This window comes from Hippopotamus amphibius, chromosome 10 (genome assembly GCF_030028045.1).
Source record: "Hippopotamus amphibius kiboko isolate mHipAmp2 chromosome 10, mHipAmp2.hap2, whole genome shotgun sequence".
Lineage (NCBI taxonomy): Eukaryota > Metazoa > Chordata > Mammalia > Artiodactyla > Hippopotamidae > Hippopotamus > Hippopotamus amphibius.
The window spans coordinates 79,276,817-79,292,929 of NC_080195.1; the positions used below are offsets into that span (position 1 = coordinate 79,276,817).

General features: G+C 33.5%; 1 protein-coding gene across 1 annotated transcript in view; it reads right to left on the minus strand.

Moving 5' to 3' along the window:
* CADM2 (cell adhesion molecule 2) overlaps positions 1 to 16,113 on the minus strand; it is a 248,822-nt gene that overhangs the window by 77,619 nt on the left and 155,090 nt on the right. The window contains exon 7 of the mRNA XM_057697218.1: positions 12,555 to 12,733. Within this exon, the coding sequence (XP_057553201.1) occupies positions 12,555 to 12,733 (179 nt within the window). The remainder of the gene's footprint in view (positions 1 to 12,554; positions 12,734 to 16,113) is intronic.

The following is a 16,113-nucleotide window of genomic DNA, read 5'->3' on the forward strand; positions in this document are numbered from 1 at the left end:
CATGAACTAAAAAGATGATAAGATTACTGAGGGAATAGAAATTGACTCCACGGTATACTTATGTGCTTCCTTCGGGTACTTAGCTCTGTGCTTTGAATTTGACTGGTGCTTTATAAATAATGCATCCTTTGGTGGTAATAGCAATGTTGTCACTAGATAGGAAATGGTATCATTTTTAATAACATGAATCAGTAACTGAGGTTTATACCTGGCTAATCTCTGCAAAAAAGTGTCCCCCTTCCTCCTTTTACCATTTATGAAGTAACTTTTAGGAATTCCTACAAGAGTTAAGTCTAAAAATTATTTTAAAAATTAAAATGCAGCATACTGAAGAATCTTATATTCCAAATTCAGTCTCTCAATGTTTTTAAAAGTGTTAGAGCTCTAAATCATAACATCCAATTCAAAATAATAGAAAAGGGGCCCTTTTTTTCACATCCTAATGAAGGAATTCAAAAAATGCAACCACATTTTGTTACTGGAGCTTATTAGAGCACAACAGATCCTGTATAACCTTGTCAAAATGAAATCAGTTCCAACAAGCACTGTATACAATAAACTGAAGAGTGGTACAGCACCTTTTTTCCAATAACGAGCTTTTCAGGTTAAAGGTATGTTCTGTTCTCTACAAATGCAGTGTACAATAATGTCTAAGTTGTCAACCTGTTTTGTTTTGTGGCAGTTTCTCTTTTTAAAAATGGCATTCTGGCCCATTCAGAATGGATTTTTGAAACAAAATTAAGTCTAAAGAGTCCCAGAAGCCCAAGCTGCTTGTTTCTCTCCAAGGGGAGTGTTCAATAGGGGGAAAAACTGCTACCATTTAGTCTGGACTCCATTATATCTACTTCCTTTCTTGCTTTATGTCACTAACTCCCCTGGGTGGTCCCAGGATAATCAAGAGTGAATCCAAACCAAGGATTATTAGTGGAGATACAGAAGATTATTAGTGGAATATTATTAGTCAGAACTCGACGTATACTAGAAGTATTAATGTAAGAAGTGTCTTTTTGGTAGAAGTTATTCACATTTCCTAATTTTAAAAATGATAAGGCATCCTTAACTTTACTGATAATTGCACTGCCATTGGAAGCAACTGTAAGAGGAGTTTACTGTATCTGCTTTTTTGCCTGTGCAGAGAAGGACATTTATCTGTTCCCATTATGTCCAGCTACATGCAGCACCCGATTTGGATTATAGCATAAGAATGGATAACAGTACCAAGGCTCCTACTTAAACAACAACCACTAGGTTGACAAGGCCTCAACTTGCCAGAGCATGCCTCCTCCTCCAGAGCTGTATGGTAACCTCATCTGCTTCATAAAAAGGAACCCTTTTAAAAATTAGATTTGAATGCATCCCTTTTCATTCCTCTGATAGCTTCAACTGACTTCACATACTAAATGGAATCCTTATACAATAAAAAAAAGGCTGTTCTTGAAAAATGAAAAGTACTGCAATTTTAAACTGTAGGCGGTAACCAACAGTCTTATGTAATTACAAGGAAAGTTGATGAATAAAATCAGTCTGTTATTTGAAAAAAAAGAATGCATTCTTTCTTTTAAAATACTCTTTTACATTCCAAACTGACAAAGGAAAGTGAAATTTAAAGTGGGAAAAAAAAGGCCTTTGAAGTGGATGATTCTATACTATTTAGCGCCACCTACTTCCATACTGGGAGTTCTCTCTTAAAAGTACTTTAACAAAAAGTGAAGCTGATGATTTGATCAAATATTTTAAGTTCTGTGAGGATGTCAGTTTCCTTTGGGAGAATAGTACTGTCACCCATTGGAAGAAAAATATATAAATATACACAAGGGGAAGTGTGATGTAGTAGAAAAATACTAACTGAAAAATCTGGACATTTTGATTTTTCATTTAGGTTCTGTGATAAAATAACTGAAACATTTTGCCTATGATTTAATCTCTCTGCATCTATGCTTCTTCATCTAAGAAACAGAGTTTAGACATCGTCATTTATGTAAATCTTTTTGGACCAGTTTCTTTATTAGTGGTGAATCACAGCTGGTCTTCTAAAAGCAAACACCTTCACTCAGGAAATTTGTTAATGCAAAAAATTTTGCATGACATTAGGAGATTCAAACAGTCCCTAAAGGTTTGGTTCAGATTTAAAAATGCAATGAAGTAAACTAATATGAAGTAAACATACTGTAAATCATATAACTCTCCCAACTTCAAGATTATCTCATGTGCTCTTGAAAAAATTAATGATAATATGAATGTGATACTAAGAAATGCTAATGTAAGTGAATTTTTTAGGAGACAAAAGTCACTCTTCATATTAAGCTATCCATATTTAAATATGTCATGCTTGTGGTTAAAATCTCTCTTGATCTTACTTTTCTAATGTTCATTTGCCATTGTGCAAATAGTTCCTTAACTCATACTAAGCTATATATTTATGTTACTATATAGGTTTCTCACCATGTAGAAATATTTCTCATTTTATCTTGATTCCTCTTCTTATTTAATATACAAATTCCATAAAGAGTAACAATGGGTTCTGGAATCCTGAACCAAATATCCTTAAGGCTTAACTAAACTGTACTATGCTACTGTACTATGTTACCAATTTGTATAAGTGGAAAAATGCGGTCATTAAATTGGAAGTTATTACACAGCACTAGTTTTATTCAATTCTAATTTTCACATACATGTTTGTTGTCCAACCAATTTTTAAAGGTAGTAAAATGCACCCAAATATAATATTTACTATGTAATATAAAAGCTTATTTAAATGAAAATTAAAGGAGAACATGGGAATGTTTCAAAAATATTATTATAAATTTGCTATCTTATAACTTAACAAAACCAACAAGGGCTACTTGTAGATACTTTTTGAGCAAACATATTAATAAATAGAGTCCCTTGGATGTATCCGCAGCAGATAATCCCTAATAAACACTAAGAATAATGTTAAGCAGAATTGCGAAGAAACACCGATGGAGCCTCACTTTCAATATGTCCTCCTATCACCCGCATCCCTAGAAATCAGAGTTATGCAACAAGGTCTTTCTTTACCTTAGAAAAGCTTATTTAATAAATGAATTCCCACATGTAATTTGGTGACATAGATTGATAACTTTCCCTAAATTATTTACATTTAAATATAGGCTCGATAAAGTAGCGAACATTTCACCAAAGTAATATATTTCTATTTGTGGAATTTCATATTCTCCTGGCAATATCTCTTGAAATATTACTGTTAATTGAAACATCCATGAAATTGCATCAGGGTGAAACATATGAGTGAAAACACCTCACTGGTTTATTTTTAGTAAGAAGCCCAGGCATACACTATGGAAAACAGCTTGGAGGTTCCTTAAAAAACCAAAAATAGAACTACCACATGATCTAGTAATCCCACTACTGGGCATATACCCAGAGAAAACCATAATCCAAAAAGAAACATGTACCATGATGTTCATTGCAGCACTATTTACAATAGCCAGGACATGGAAGCAACCTAAATGCCCATCAACAGATGAATGGATAAAGAAGATGTGGCATATATATACAATGGAATATTACTCAGCCATAAAAAGGAATGAGATGGAGCTATATGTAATGAGGAGGGTAAACCTAGAGACTGTCATACAGAGTGAAGTAAGCCAGAAAGAGAAAAACAAATACTGTATGCTAACTCATATATATGGAATCAAAAAAAAAAAAATGGTACTGATGAACCCAGTGACAGGGCAAGAATAAGGATGCAGATGCAGAGAATGGACTGGAGGACATAGGGTTGGGGGGTGGGGGGAGATGGGGAAGCTGGGACAAAGTGAGAGAGTAGCACAGACAGATATACACTACTAACTGTAAAATAGCTAGTGGGAAGTTGCTGTATAACAAAGGGAGATCAACTCAATGATGGGTGATGCCTTAGAAGGACAGGACAGGGAGAGTGGGAGGGAGTCACGGGAGGGAGGGGATATGGGGATATACGAATAAATACAGCTGATTCACTTCAGTGTGCCTCAAAAGTTGGTACAAGAGTGTAAAGCAATCATTTTCCAATAAAGAGCTTTTAAAAAACCAGAAGCCCAGGCATAATTGAAAATATTTATTTATTATAGGATCTACAGTGCCTGGCCTAGCACTTTATATATAGTAGATACTCAAGAAAAATTTCCTGAAATAGTAAAATATTAGGTAGTATAGCATTGTTATGTGGATTTTCAGGCCATGCCTCAGAGAAGTTTTATATCTGGCTAGATATAAATGTTTTCTATAAGAAATGGTATATTAAAAAAAGAAAGGGTACAGATTTCCAAAAATCAAATCCAGTTTCAAGTGAGCTACAGTCCATATAATTGTGCAAAAAAGATAAACAGACATATGAAGTCAATTGCAAAACTCTTCTAACTTCAAATATTTCTATTAGAGATGTGAATTCTTCTATACACAGTTATTGACACTGCGCACTGCTTAAATCTATCAGGCACCATTTACATATGGATTGCCAAGTAAATACATCTCACTTATTTTCCCCATATTGGATCAAAGTTAAAGGTCTTGAATTTGGTGACCAAGGAATCAATATCATTACCCTGATTTTCTCAGTGTATTCACACACATACACACATATAAACTTATGTATATACATGTATATATGTGTATGTATGTGAATATGGGTTTGTGCATATTTATGTATGTGTATACATATATATACATACATACATACATATATTACTTTATTAAGGTTTCTTCTGTTGAAAGAAACAGAGAGACAAAGAAATTTAATCATTAAAGAAGTATTTAATGATTGCCTCCTATTTAGAAGGCATTGTTCTAAGATAAGATTTCTGCTTTGAATGAAGTAATAATCTACTGGCTGAACACAGAATATATTAACATGTACAAATACATCTGTGCATATATAATAAATGCATGCACATACAGTATATGTATATGTGTATAATACACATATACATATACATGTACATATATACAATCAAATAAGCAACTAAAATAGCAAATAATGATAAATGCCGTGCAGAGAATTAAAATAAAGCTACATGTGACTGGGAGCTGCTTTAGATGGTGTGGACAAAAAAAAAAAAAGACTTCACTGAGAAGATTCATTTAATCTGAAATCTGAATTATAAGAAATCACTCTTGAAAAGATCAGCATTCATGACGGCATTCCTTGCATCAATACTTCCTAGATAAGGATTCCAGGAAGAGGCAAAGGTCCTAAAAAGAGAAAAGCTTGAAGTCTTAGAGGAGTTGAAAGAGGACCAAGGAGACAAGATTGCATGGAGAATGGTGAGGTGTCACAGAGCAGGTAGTAAATCTGGGACTGATAAACCAGGATAATAAGAATTTGGGTTTTATACTAATTGTGATGAAATGCCTTTAGCAAAATTTAAATGGGGGAAGATATGAAGGAATATGCATTTCAAATACTTATATATTGCAGAAGTGTGGGAAACAGATTGGAGAAGTGGATGCAGGGAGCCCATCAGACAATGTTTCAATAGTCTCAGCTAGAGAGAATGGTAGAAAGTAGTGGATATACTGGGAGAATGGTTTGGAAATAGTGTTGGCAGAACTTGCTGATGAACTGGAAAGAAGGGCAGAGAGGATTCAAAGATAATTCTTAGATTCTGGAACAAGTACGTGTTGTCATTACAATGTTGGTAAAAACTACATTTTTGTAAGAAGCTACAAACATGTTTTATGTAAAATCTTCTACTTAGGCATGCCATTGCTTCTAAAAAGGAATGCCAAATATTCCCCCCATGGGCCATTGAATATTGTTTGAATTCTCTAATGAATGAATGTATATATACTTGGGGAGAAGAGCTCTGTACGGTTTATAAAGCTATAATCTAGCCTTTTTTGCACACACACACAAATCTAGAAAGCCTAAGTGCCATGGGTATAATCCTTCTGTTCTGCTTACCTTACTGCAATTGACAGAAAAGATCATATATAAAGAGTGCAAGAGAAAATACTTTAAATGTTGGATTTGTTGAGTGGTGAAGTCTTTCTTCCCTTCAGACAGGAAAGAGGGTTTTCCTTGCGGACATTTTAATCAGTGATTCATCTAGGTACCATAGAAACATTTACTTCAGAGTGGTATCTCTGAATGAATTTTTACCTTAAAAGGTGAAACTTTATCCACTTTATGTTCATCTTAAAGAGATGAAATTTAGCCTGAGCTCTGTGTTGAGTATGCCTGCACACATCCACATTTATAATGAGAGCAGTGCCTCTGTATCCACTATTTGATCCCATTCCATTTCTCTCTGCAGAGTTCAACAGCATATTCATCCAGTCAGAGGCACGCCTTTCCCACAGGCATCACAGCTCTCTCTGCTTATTCATGTCCAGAGATGCTATGTTTTATCTCAGCGATTAAAGAAGGCACTGTTTTAAGACTCATCCAACTAATTTACTATCTGGAAACTCTCAAGTGGAGATGAGAGCAGCAACCATAGGGCTCTTCCATTAGTGCGCTGTTTGTTGTTCCATATGGATGTCTTTTCTACCCTTTTCTTCCTACACCATATATTTTTCCATCTATGCTTCTAAAGAAAGCATCTCCAAAGGAAAACATGCTCGTTATGAGCACACAGAATTAATTTACCAACTGGTAGGTCTGTTTCCATGTGAGGAAACAGATTTTAGCTGAATCCTTTTTGAATGTTTGCTAGGCTATACATCTGTCCATAATCCGGTCTTCTCTTTCCTACTCCCCACCCACTCATCTGAGCTCAAAGATTCACTCTCTTATTATTATTTTATTTTGATCTGCATCACCTTTCTGAACAGCATAGCTAAGCAAAAACAAAACAAAACAAAACAAAACAAAACAAAAAAACCATGTAGACTCTCAATGTTTCTAAATGTTATGTTGCTGAATAATTGTAACAGTAAATGTGTGACTGCCAAATTTTTAGTCTAGCTACATATTTACTATGAAGCACAGAAGTATATTTTTAATTTTAATTGATGAGAGTTCTCATTAGCTTTCAAATCATTGATAATCACAGCAGGGATATGTAAAATATATACCGTGAGACTAGGAAAGTATGTATTATAATCATATTTGCTTAGTTCTGGACTAAGACAAATTTAAAAACAAATTTAGGATATTACTTTATGATATTCCTAATCTGTTTCATAATTAGTTGTGCAGGCACCTATATACATATTATCTACTTTGCAAAATGTAGGGTCAGGCACTAAAACAATTGAATTTATATTTTGCACAGTAATTAAATATTTGAAGGAGATAACAGATGGCTTGGTAATGTTTGTTAAAGTGAAAGAAAGGCTACTCTCCATGACTCAATTTGCCTCTCTCCCAAGGTAAGCAAATCGACTGAAAGGAAGAATCAGCAACTGGGATGGTAAATGAACCTGCATTTATCTACAGTCTCTGAAAGAGGCAGATACCTAAATGAACAACAAAGCTTGGAAGCTTGGCTTGATGCAGGAGTCTGTAATATCCTGGTGTACAACTTTCTGTCTCTGTGCATTTTTGACATTTATTATTAACAATAAAAGCAGAGTGAAATGAAAGTAGCAGTTGTATCGATTATTTTTTTCAAGCTGGAAAGGCATATTTAATAGCTTGATACCTTTCACTAAACCAAAACACAGATATTTCTAGCAGTAATATTCTCTCTTACTATAAAAATTAAAAACTTGAAACACTTTTTATAATTGTTCTTTCTAGCTAACAATAAAATGTGATGGATCTTATTCTATATATGTGTTATTTCTGAGGTAAATTATCCTGGAAACAAACAAACAAACAAAAAGCAATATCACATTTTTCATCAGTATTCATTTCAATAGATACGTAAACAAATATATAAAACTAACTATAACTGTCAGGTGATACTTTAGGGTTACAAAGTCAGCAACTGTCAGTAAACTGACTGGCAATACAAAAATAAGCTTTTTATACTATTTCACTTTCTACTATAATAATAATATTGACACTAGTTATGGAGAATTTTACTTGTTTCTATACTGTCATAAAGATGAAATTTGCTAGAAAAAGCAAAACATGTACACGTAAAGAAAAGTAAAAATGTGGTAAGGTACATAGTGGGCAGTTGTATTCAAGATAAGAATAGCGAGAATTAAGATAGTGAAGAAGTAATGAATTGTTATAAAAGCTTATTTATATAAGTCAAAAAGCAATGAAGTAATGGAATAAAAGTGGTGGTAAAATAATTTGAAGTTTCTTAAAAGGGCTACTATGGTAATATGAAAAGTAAATTTGAAGAGAGATGGGGAATATCATGGAAAACTTTCTGGAATAGTGCATCTCAACTCTGCCATGACTGTGTGAGACAGTCCTGAGTTGGTTCCTAAGTGGAGTGGGTTCTCCACTGATGCTCCAACTGGACTCCCTGTTAATCCCTTCTACAGTGTGGACCTGCCACAGTTAGTGCAGCTACTGGTAGAAGAAGAAATAAGTTACTCATTTTTTCTACTTGTATTACTGTATTTCTTTCCAAATTCTGGGGAAAGCTTTGAGATCAGAGATGATAGTAAAAGGTTCCAGCATCTCTGTCCATCTTCCATTTGTATTCTGAGGCATAGTTATGCATTTCTCTAGCATGAATGTGAAGGGAGGTCAAAGGCATTGGGATAGTTGAGGAGGAAGACGTTTAGGACTTGGGGGGATATGGTAATTTGTGTTTTTCACTCTTCATAGATATTCCTTCAAAATCTCCTAGGTACTACCTATTTCTGATACTTCCAAAAGGATATTTTTTAAATCAGTGGATGGCAAATAAATATAAGAACTAGAATTGCTTCCAGTCACAAAACAAGATTAGTTTCAGGTCATTTGCAGTTCTCTGCAGCCATTCCTTGTGTGATGAATAGGTATCTTCTATGATCTCTATACTAAAAGATGCAGATCCAGATAGCCTTTTTTTGGGGAGAGGATATTTTATCTAAACTTTCTGAACTTGATTTTGCATCAGAGAAACAAGGGTGATTATAATTTTTCCTCTCTATTACTCATTTTCTATAGTGTTGGTTTTTTATCATCTTCTCTTATTGCTTAGTTACCAAGAATATAGAATTTTCTCATTCTTCAATAGGGATAACTTAATTTATGTTCTGGATACCATTCAGGGAAGACTATGGGCAGTATATTGTATGCAACACTTGGGTAAATTTTATACCAGACCATTGGACTGAGATTGCTTTTGTTATCATAAGACTACTAGTAATATTATAATAATAATAATACTCTGATTTATTATACATTTATGTACCTGACACTGATCTGTATGTCTATTTATGATGTATGCCATTTGTTTATAAATAATCCAAGAGTACTGTGTTACTATTATTTTTAATTCCAGACATGTGGACCATGTTGTCACAAACTCTGAACATCTATATCATAGTATATCCATCCCCCTATAGTGCTTTGATTTTTATACTATACGTAGTTGAATGCTTATCCTCCATGATTAACTCTAAACTTCTTGACTGCTATTCACCTTTGCTCCTATAGTGTCTTTGCACTCAGTGAATAAATGCTAAATATTTATTTGGCGAATGAATGAGTATTTCTCTTGATCTGAGTTCTCCAAATAGTAATGAAACAGCATATTTCAAGACTATTAATATAGAAGTAATTAGTCATTCAAAAGAAATAAATAGCATGAGAACAATAATAACATGAGAATAACTTCAACATTTTATACAGAAACAAAAAACAAAAACTATTGTGCTCACAGGAATTAATAATATAACTATGGCTACCAGTGCAAAATTTTCAAAAGCATAATGTTTTATCTTACAGGTATTTGTATACATGTACTGAATTTTATTAGGCCTTACATTGAGCGTGAGATACAGACTGGCAGTTTCAAATTACTGTCTGTAGTCCTAATGCTTAAATTTGCAAAGGTGTCATTACGGCAGGGGTGGGAGGATGGGGGAGCCCTCCAGTGTCCATGACACACAATGTCAGTGCTGTTAACAATTCAATGGAAAACAGTTAAATAATGCACTTCCACTGACACCCAGAGAATAAAGTCTAACCATTAGGATGGCATCTAGATAGCAGATGATTTCACAGCAAAGTGCTCTGACCTCCATCAAGTTAAGAATCAATAGAACCTAGGTAACTGTGGTAGAATCAAAGACAGTCTCAGCTCATGAAAGGCCCTTCTGTGCTAGAGCTATATTAAATTATCACAGCTAATGTAAAATCAAACTTGGTGTAAAAGATAAAAGGGTAAAGTTCTCACAAATGATCACTTATCACTCCATTCCAAAATGCATACAGCATTCATTATAGATCGAAATGCCACTCAAATTTCATCATTTAGTCAGGTTTTGAAACAGCCAAACCATTAACAGAAGAGAGTAGCTTTTTATATTTATACAACCAGTGACTAATGAAACATTATACCCTGTGTGCAAAGGAGAAAAAAAAAAACTTTATTTTGTAATGAACCCGATTGGAGCCCTTTTTAAACACAGTGTAATATGGTTTCACTGTTTCATTGAGCCTCTCATTACTTGTGTCAATAATCCTAGGTAAACCACTGTTGAACTTCACAGCATTTATCTAGCAGCATGAATAGCATTAATCTATGGGGTGCTTTTGATGAATAGTAGTTCAAAAAGCAAAGCCAAAAATGACTTCTTACAAAGTGCTCAGAGAAGTATTTATTAGAAATATGTCAACTGCCAACTACCCAAAGGTAGCTTGGCTATTTAGGAAATCATGCTGTAGGCTAGCTTGTAAACACTGAGAAAACATAAAATTTCCCCACTCGAATTACTTTCAAAAAAAAAGAATGACATACCTTTTAAGTATATTATTTTTTCCATCACTTCCCTTCTAATTCTCTGTATTTTTATGTCATATTGCTTTTGACACAATGTGACATGCTATGCAACATGCCCCTAGGTTCCCAAAAACTGTTAGGTAGGAGAAGCACTTAGCAAGTTGAGGGTGAATGAGACTTAACTTCTGTGACTGTGGGATCCAAACATCCAGGTCAGCATGAACTGAAAGCTACTCCTGGATTCTGTGCTAAGGATCTAACTTATCTTCTTGACACATGCAGTGGTTGTTATATTCTCGCTGGCAGTGAGCCTGGTAGGGTTTGTCTACAGGGGGTTACTACATTTAATTCTAATTTATCAGTCTAATTTGATTAGGCTGATCTTTCCCAAAAGCTGGAATTTGTACAATTCATGAGATACTAGAAATTACTCTCTCAGCTCTATTATCTTCAAGATGTTTATATGTGGAAAGTCTATTCAATGCAAGCCTTTGTTTGCCTTCAAGAGGAAAGTGTTATTAAGAACTGAGAAATGGAAGACTCTAAAGCAATTTGAAAATAAGAAAGTTGTAAATTGATTTATTATTTCTCCAATTTTGGCCTGTAACATCATAACAAAATAAATGTCTTGGAAAAAAACACAAATGGGATTATGTTTCCCCTAAAATTAAATCCCTTTGCAAAGAATTAGATTTTATCCCCAAAATTCCATTTTGGAAAGGTATAAAATTAACCCATGCTTCTTAACAGTTATTTTATACTTAGATTCATGAGAAAGATTTCAAATAAATGTACTCCCTTCATGATTTCTAAGATCTGTTGGATTTATTACAGCAGTGTGTAATTTTTACTCAATACTCAAATACTATAATATTGTGTAGAACACATTAGTCTTAGAAAACATTTTCTTGGTGAAGTATATGAGAAAAATCGTACATTCTCCAATGCTTTTTTTCTTTTGGAGATTCACAGTGTACCCTGCAAGTAAACTCTGAGAAGTCTTGCAATAAAGAAACCTGATTAATTTTGTTTATTGTGTTATTTATCAGTTTCATAAAAGTTCACCTTCATCTAACAATGTGTTAAAGCTACCTCATGAACAACCTGTCCTGGCTTTTGGAGTTTAGGAAAAACAGAGATTCTCTTTAATCTTGGGCATTGGTGTGTCTTTTGCCACTTTGCTATATTTAGTCAAATTATGAGATAATTGCAGAGGAGAAAAAAATGCCTGTGGGTATGTCAAACTATTGTTCATAAGATATTAGTGCATTTATCATTAGTACTGTACACCTCTGTCTTTGCTGCATGGCAACGACATGCTATCACTCTTTATAAAACTAGTAATAGTGATTATAAAGCATATTTTTAAGATAATACTGCCAAAATTAACTTAAGGGAAAAGAGTTTTCATTATTCTGATTTATAATTAAAGTATTTGTTTGTAAAATGTAAAGAAAACCATTAACATGGTTTACCAGTCACCACCAAACATTATACATACATTTGTAATAAAAAGTCTTTCACAAAAATAATTTTTATTTCTAGCATATGCTGTAATTTTATTTTATTAGTTTGACTTGAAACACATGCATTGTGAATCTTGGAGGTATTTATACTTATGAGATGTCCTTCTGAAAGAAAAAGAAACCTATTTAAATTTGTTTATTATTCTAAAGATTTTGATACATTTATGCAGATTTTCCAGGTCACTCATTCTTGCATGTATAATGATGTCAAAAAGGTACTCACCATGTACAATGAGAACATACTCTGCGCTGCTTTGGCCAATGGTATTTGTGGCTTCACATCGATATGTACCATTATCCGTTTTGTTGAGGAAAAGAATGTTTAGCTCCCTACCACTCACAACCATTCGGTCAGGATCCGGTAATTCTCCACCATCCTTTGTCCACAAAACAGGTTCTGGCCTATCGGATTTAAACATGCATATAGACAAAAAAATATATGAAACGTTACATATTCTGTGAATTAAGTAAATCAGCAATTTATAAATATTTAACACCCATTTCATGGATAACTATGTGATAACTTCTATAAGGTACCAAAAGAATCGTAATTCACTCACTCAGAAGATTTGGAGGTATGGTAATTGTAATTTTATTATATTCTCCTTAACTAAGCAGACATGTATTAAGGAACTAAGTTACTATAGTAATCACTGATAGATAGCACGTCCTGTGGCCCAGATTCTGTGGCTAAATGGCTCATATCTGCTGGTCTCTGGAGGACTGCCTTTGGGCTATTGGAAAAGCCTTCCACAGAGACACATGGAATTATACCTTTGCATTTTGGGCCACCATTGAAGCACAGCTTTGCCTGAAACCATCTGAAACTTCTACCCTTTACCTTTCCTACTTTACCATCGCCCTAGAGGTTTTTTATTTTCTCTTAAAGTTCTCCGTATTTTTCCCCTTAGTTTTATTGAGATGTAATTGTAACCGTAGTGCACATAACACTGCACTAGTTTAAGGTGCAGAGCATAATGATTTGATTTATGTAAATGTTGCAACATGATTACCAGAATAAGTTTAGTTAACATCCATCACCTCACATAGTTATAATTTTTTTCTTGTGATGAGAACTTTTAAGATCTACTCTCTTAACAACTTTAAAATATACAATCCAGTATTAACTATAGTTGGCATACTATACATTATATTCTCAGAACTTATTTATCTTATAACTGGAATTTTGTAACTTTTGACCAACTTCACCCAGTTGTCCTACCCTCCACCCCTTCTTCTGGCCACTTTTATTCAACACTGAACTGGAAGTCCTAGCCAGAGCAATTAAACAGGAAAATAAATAACAGGTAAATAAACTGGAAAGGAAGAAGTAAAACTGTCTTTATTTGCAGATGATATGATAGCATATATAGAAAATCCTAAAAATTCAACTAAAAAACTGTTAAAACTAATAAATAAATTCAGTAAAGTTACAACATACAAAATCAACAGACAAAAGTCAATTGAATTTCTATACACTAACAATGAAATATCAGAAACATAAATTAAGAAATTCTATTTTACAACTGCATCAAAAAGTATAAAATACTTAGGAAAAAAATGTAACCAAGGAGATGAAAGATCTGTACAATGAAAACTATAAGACATTAGTGAAAGAAACTAAAGAGGACAAATAAATGGAAAGTCTTTGCTCATGGATTGAAAGAATTAGTGTTAAATGTCTATACTACTCAAAGTAATCTACAAATTCAATGCAATCCCTATCAAAATTCCAATAGCATTTTTTACATAAAAAGAACAAACAATCCTAAAATTTGTATGGAACAACGAAAGGCCCTAAATAGGCAAGCCATCTTGAGAAAGTAGGAAAAAGCTGGAGTTTTCAAACTTCCTGATTTCAAATGATATTGCAAAGACATAGTAATTAAAATAGTATGATGTTGGCAAAAATACAGACACATAGATCAATGGAATAGAATAGAATGTTCAAAAATAAACCCATGCATATGTGGTCAATTAATTTTTGACAAAGGAGGCAAGAATTTACAATGGGGAAAGGAAGTTCTCTTCAAAAAATGGTGCAGGGAAAACCAAACAGCCATATGCAAAATAAGAAACCTGGGCCCCTATTTTACATCATATATAGAAATCAACTCAAAATGGATTAAAAACTTGACTGTAAGACCTGAAAACCTAAAACAGGAAAGAAGCTCCTTGGCATTGGTCTTGGTGATGTTTTTTTTGGATTTAACAGCAAAAGCAAAGGCAACAAAATTGAAAATAAACAAGTGGGACCACGTCAAATTAAAAAGTTTCAACACAGCAAAAGAAACCACTTAAAAAATGAAAAGGCAACCTATGGAATGAGAGAAATTATTTGCAAATGTTATGTCTGGGTAAATAAGATGAGGGGTAAATATCCAAAATAAAGAACTCATACAAGTCAATAGCAAAAAAACAACCTGATTAAAAACAGATAATCTGAATAGATGTTTTTCCAAAGAAGATATACAAATGACAACTGATACGTAAAGAGATGTGCAACATCACTAATAATCAGGGAAATGCAAATCTAAACCACAATGAGATAACACTTATACCTGTTAGAATGGTTATCTCCAAAAAGACAAGAAATAATAACTGTTGGGGAGGATGTGGAGAAAAGGGAACCCTCCTACACCGGTGGTGGGATTATAAATTGGTGCAGCCACTATGGAAAACAGAATGGAGGTTCCTCAAAAAATTAAAAAAAGAACTACCATATGGTCCAGCGATTCTACTTGTGGGTATATATCCAAAGGAAAAAAAATCACTATTTCAAAAAGGTATCTGCACCCATATTCATTTTAGCACTATTTACAGTAGCTGAGACATGGAAACAACTTAAGCATCCATAGAAAAATAAATGGACAAAGAAAATAAATTCCAAATGTAATGGAATATTATTCAGTCATAAAAAAAGAAGGAAATCTTGCCATCTGTGACAACATGGATGGATCTTGAGGGCATTATGCTAAGTGAAAAAGTCAGACAGAGAAAGACAGATACTATAAGACTTTACTTATATGTGGAATCTAAAAAAACAACTAATAGAAATTGACAGTTCTCCTTTAATCAAATACTTGCAAAGAATTCTCAAAACCTGCTTTTAGAGAAGAAAGGATAAATGAATCAACAATTTCTGTTTTCAAAGATTTCAATCTTGTATAATTATTAATGATAGGAATGGTTACTAATATCTATCACTATGTGTTGATAATGTCCTAGTTACTTTAAGTAGATTTTCTATAATCCTCATAAGAACGTGGTGGATTTCATTTAAAAAAATGTAATGCAGATAGTACTATAGAAGATTAGAGATGTATTCAAACCCTTATCTGACTCTATAGTCAATGCTTTGTCCATTACCCCTTGCATTCTACTATGATGAATATTTTCCTAGTTCTTCTGTGTCAAAATTTTTATTTTAAAGATGATTTTATTTTACCATTGGAAATTATATTCAAAAAAGCTTCAACTATTTATTTTGGTGAAAACACTGAACTTATGTTTTATTGTTGTGACTACAGTTAGAACACAGGTCTTGATAAGTGGTGCCTCTGACTACGACAGCTTTTCTTTTTTAAAAAAAAACATTTTTTAATTAATTTATTTATTTTTAAATTTATTGGCTGCATTGGGTCTTCATTGCTGCACATGAGATTTCTATAGTTGCAGAGAGCAGGGGCTACTCTTCATTGCAGTGTGCAGGCTTCTAACTGTGGTGTCTTCTCTTGTTGCAGAGCACGGGTCTAGGCTCATGAGCTTCAGTAGTTGTGGTG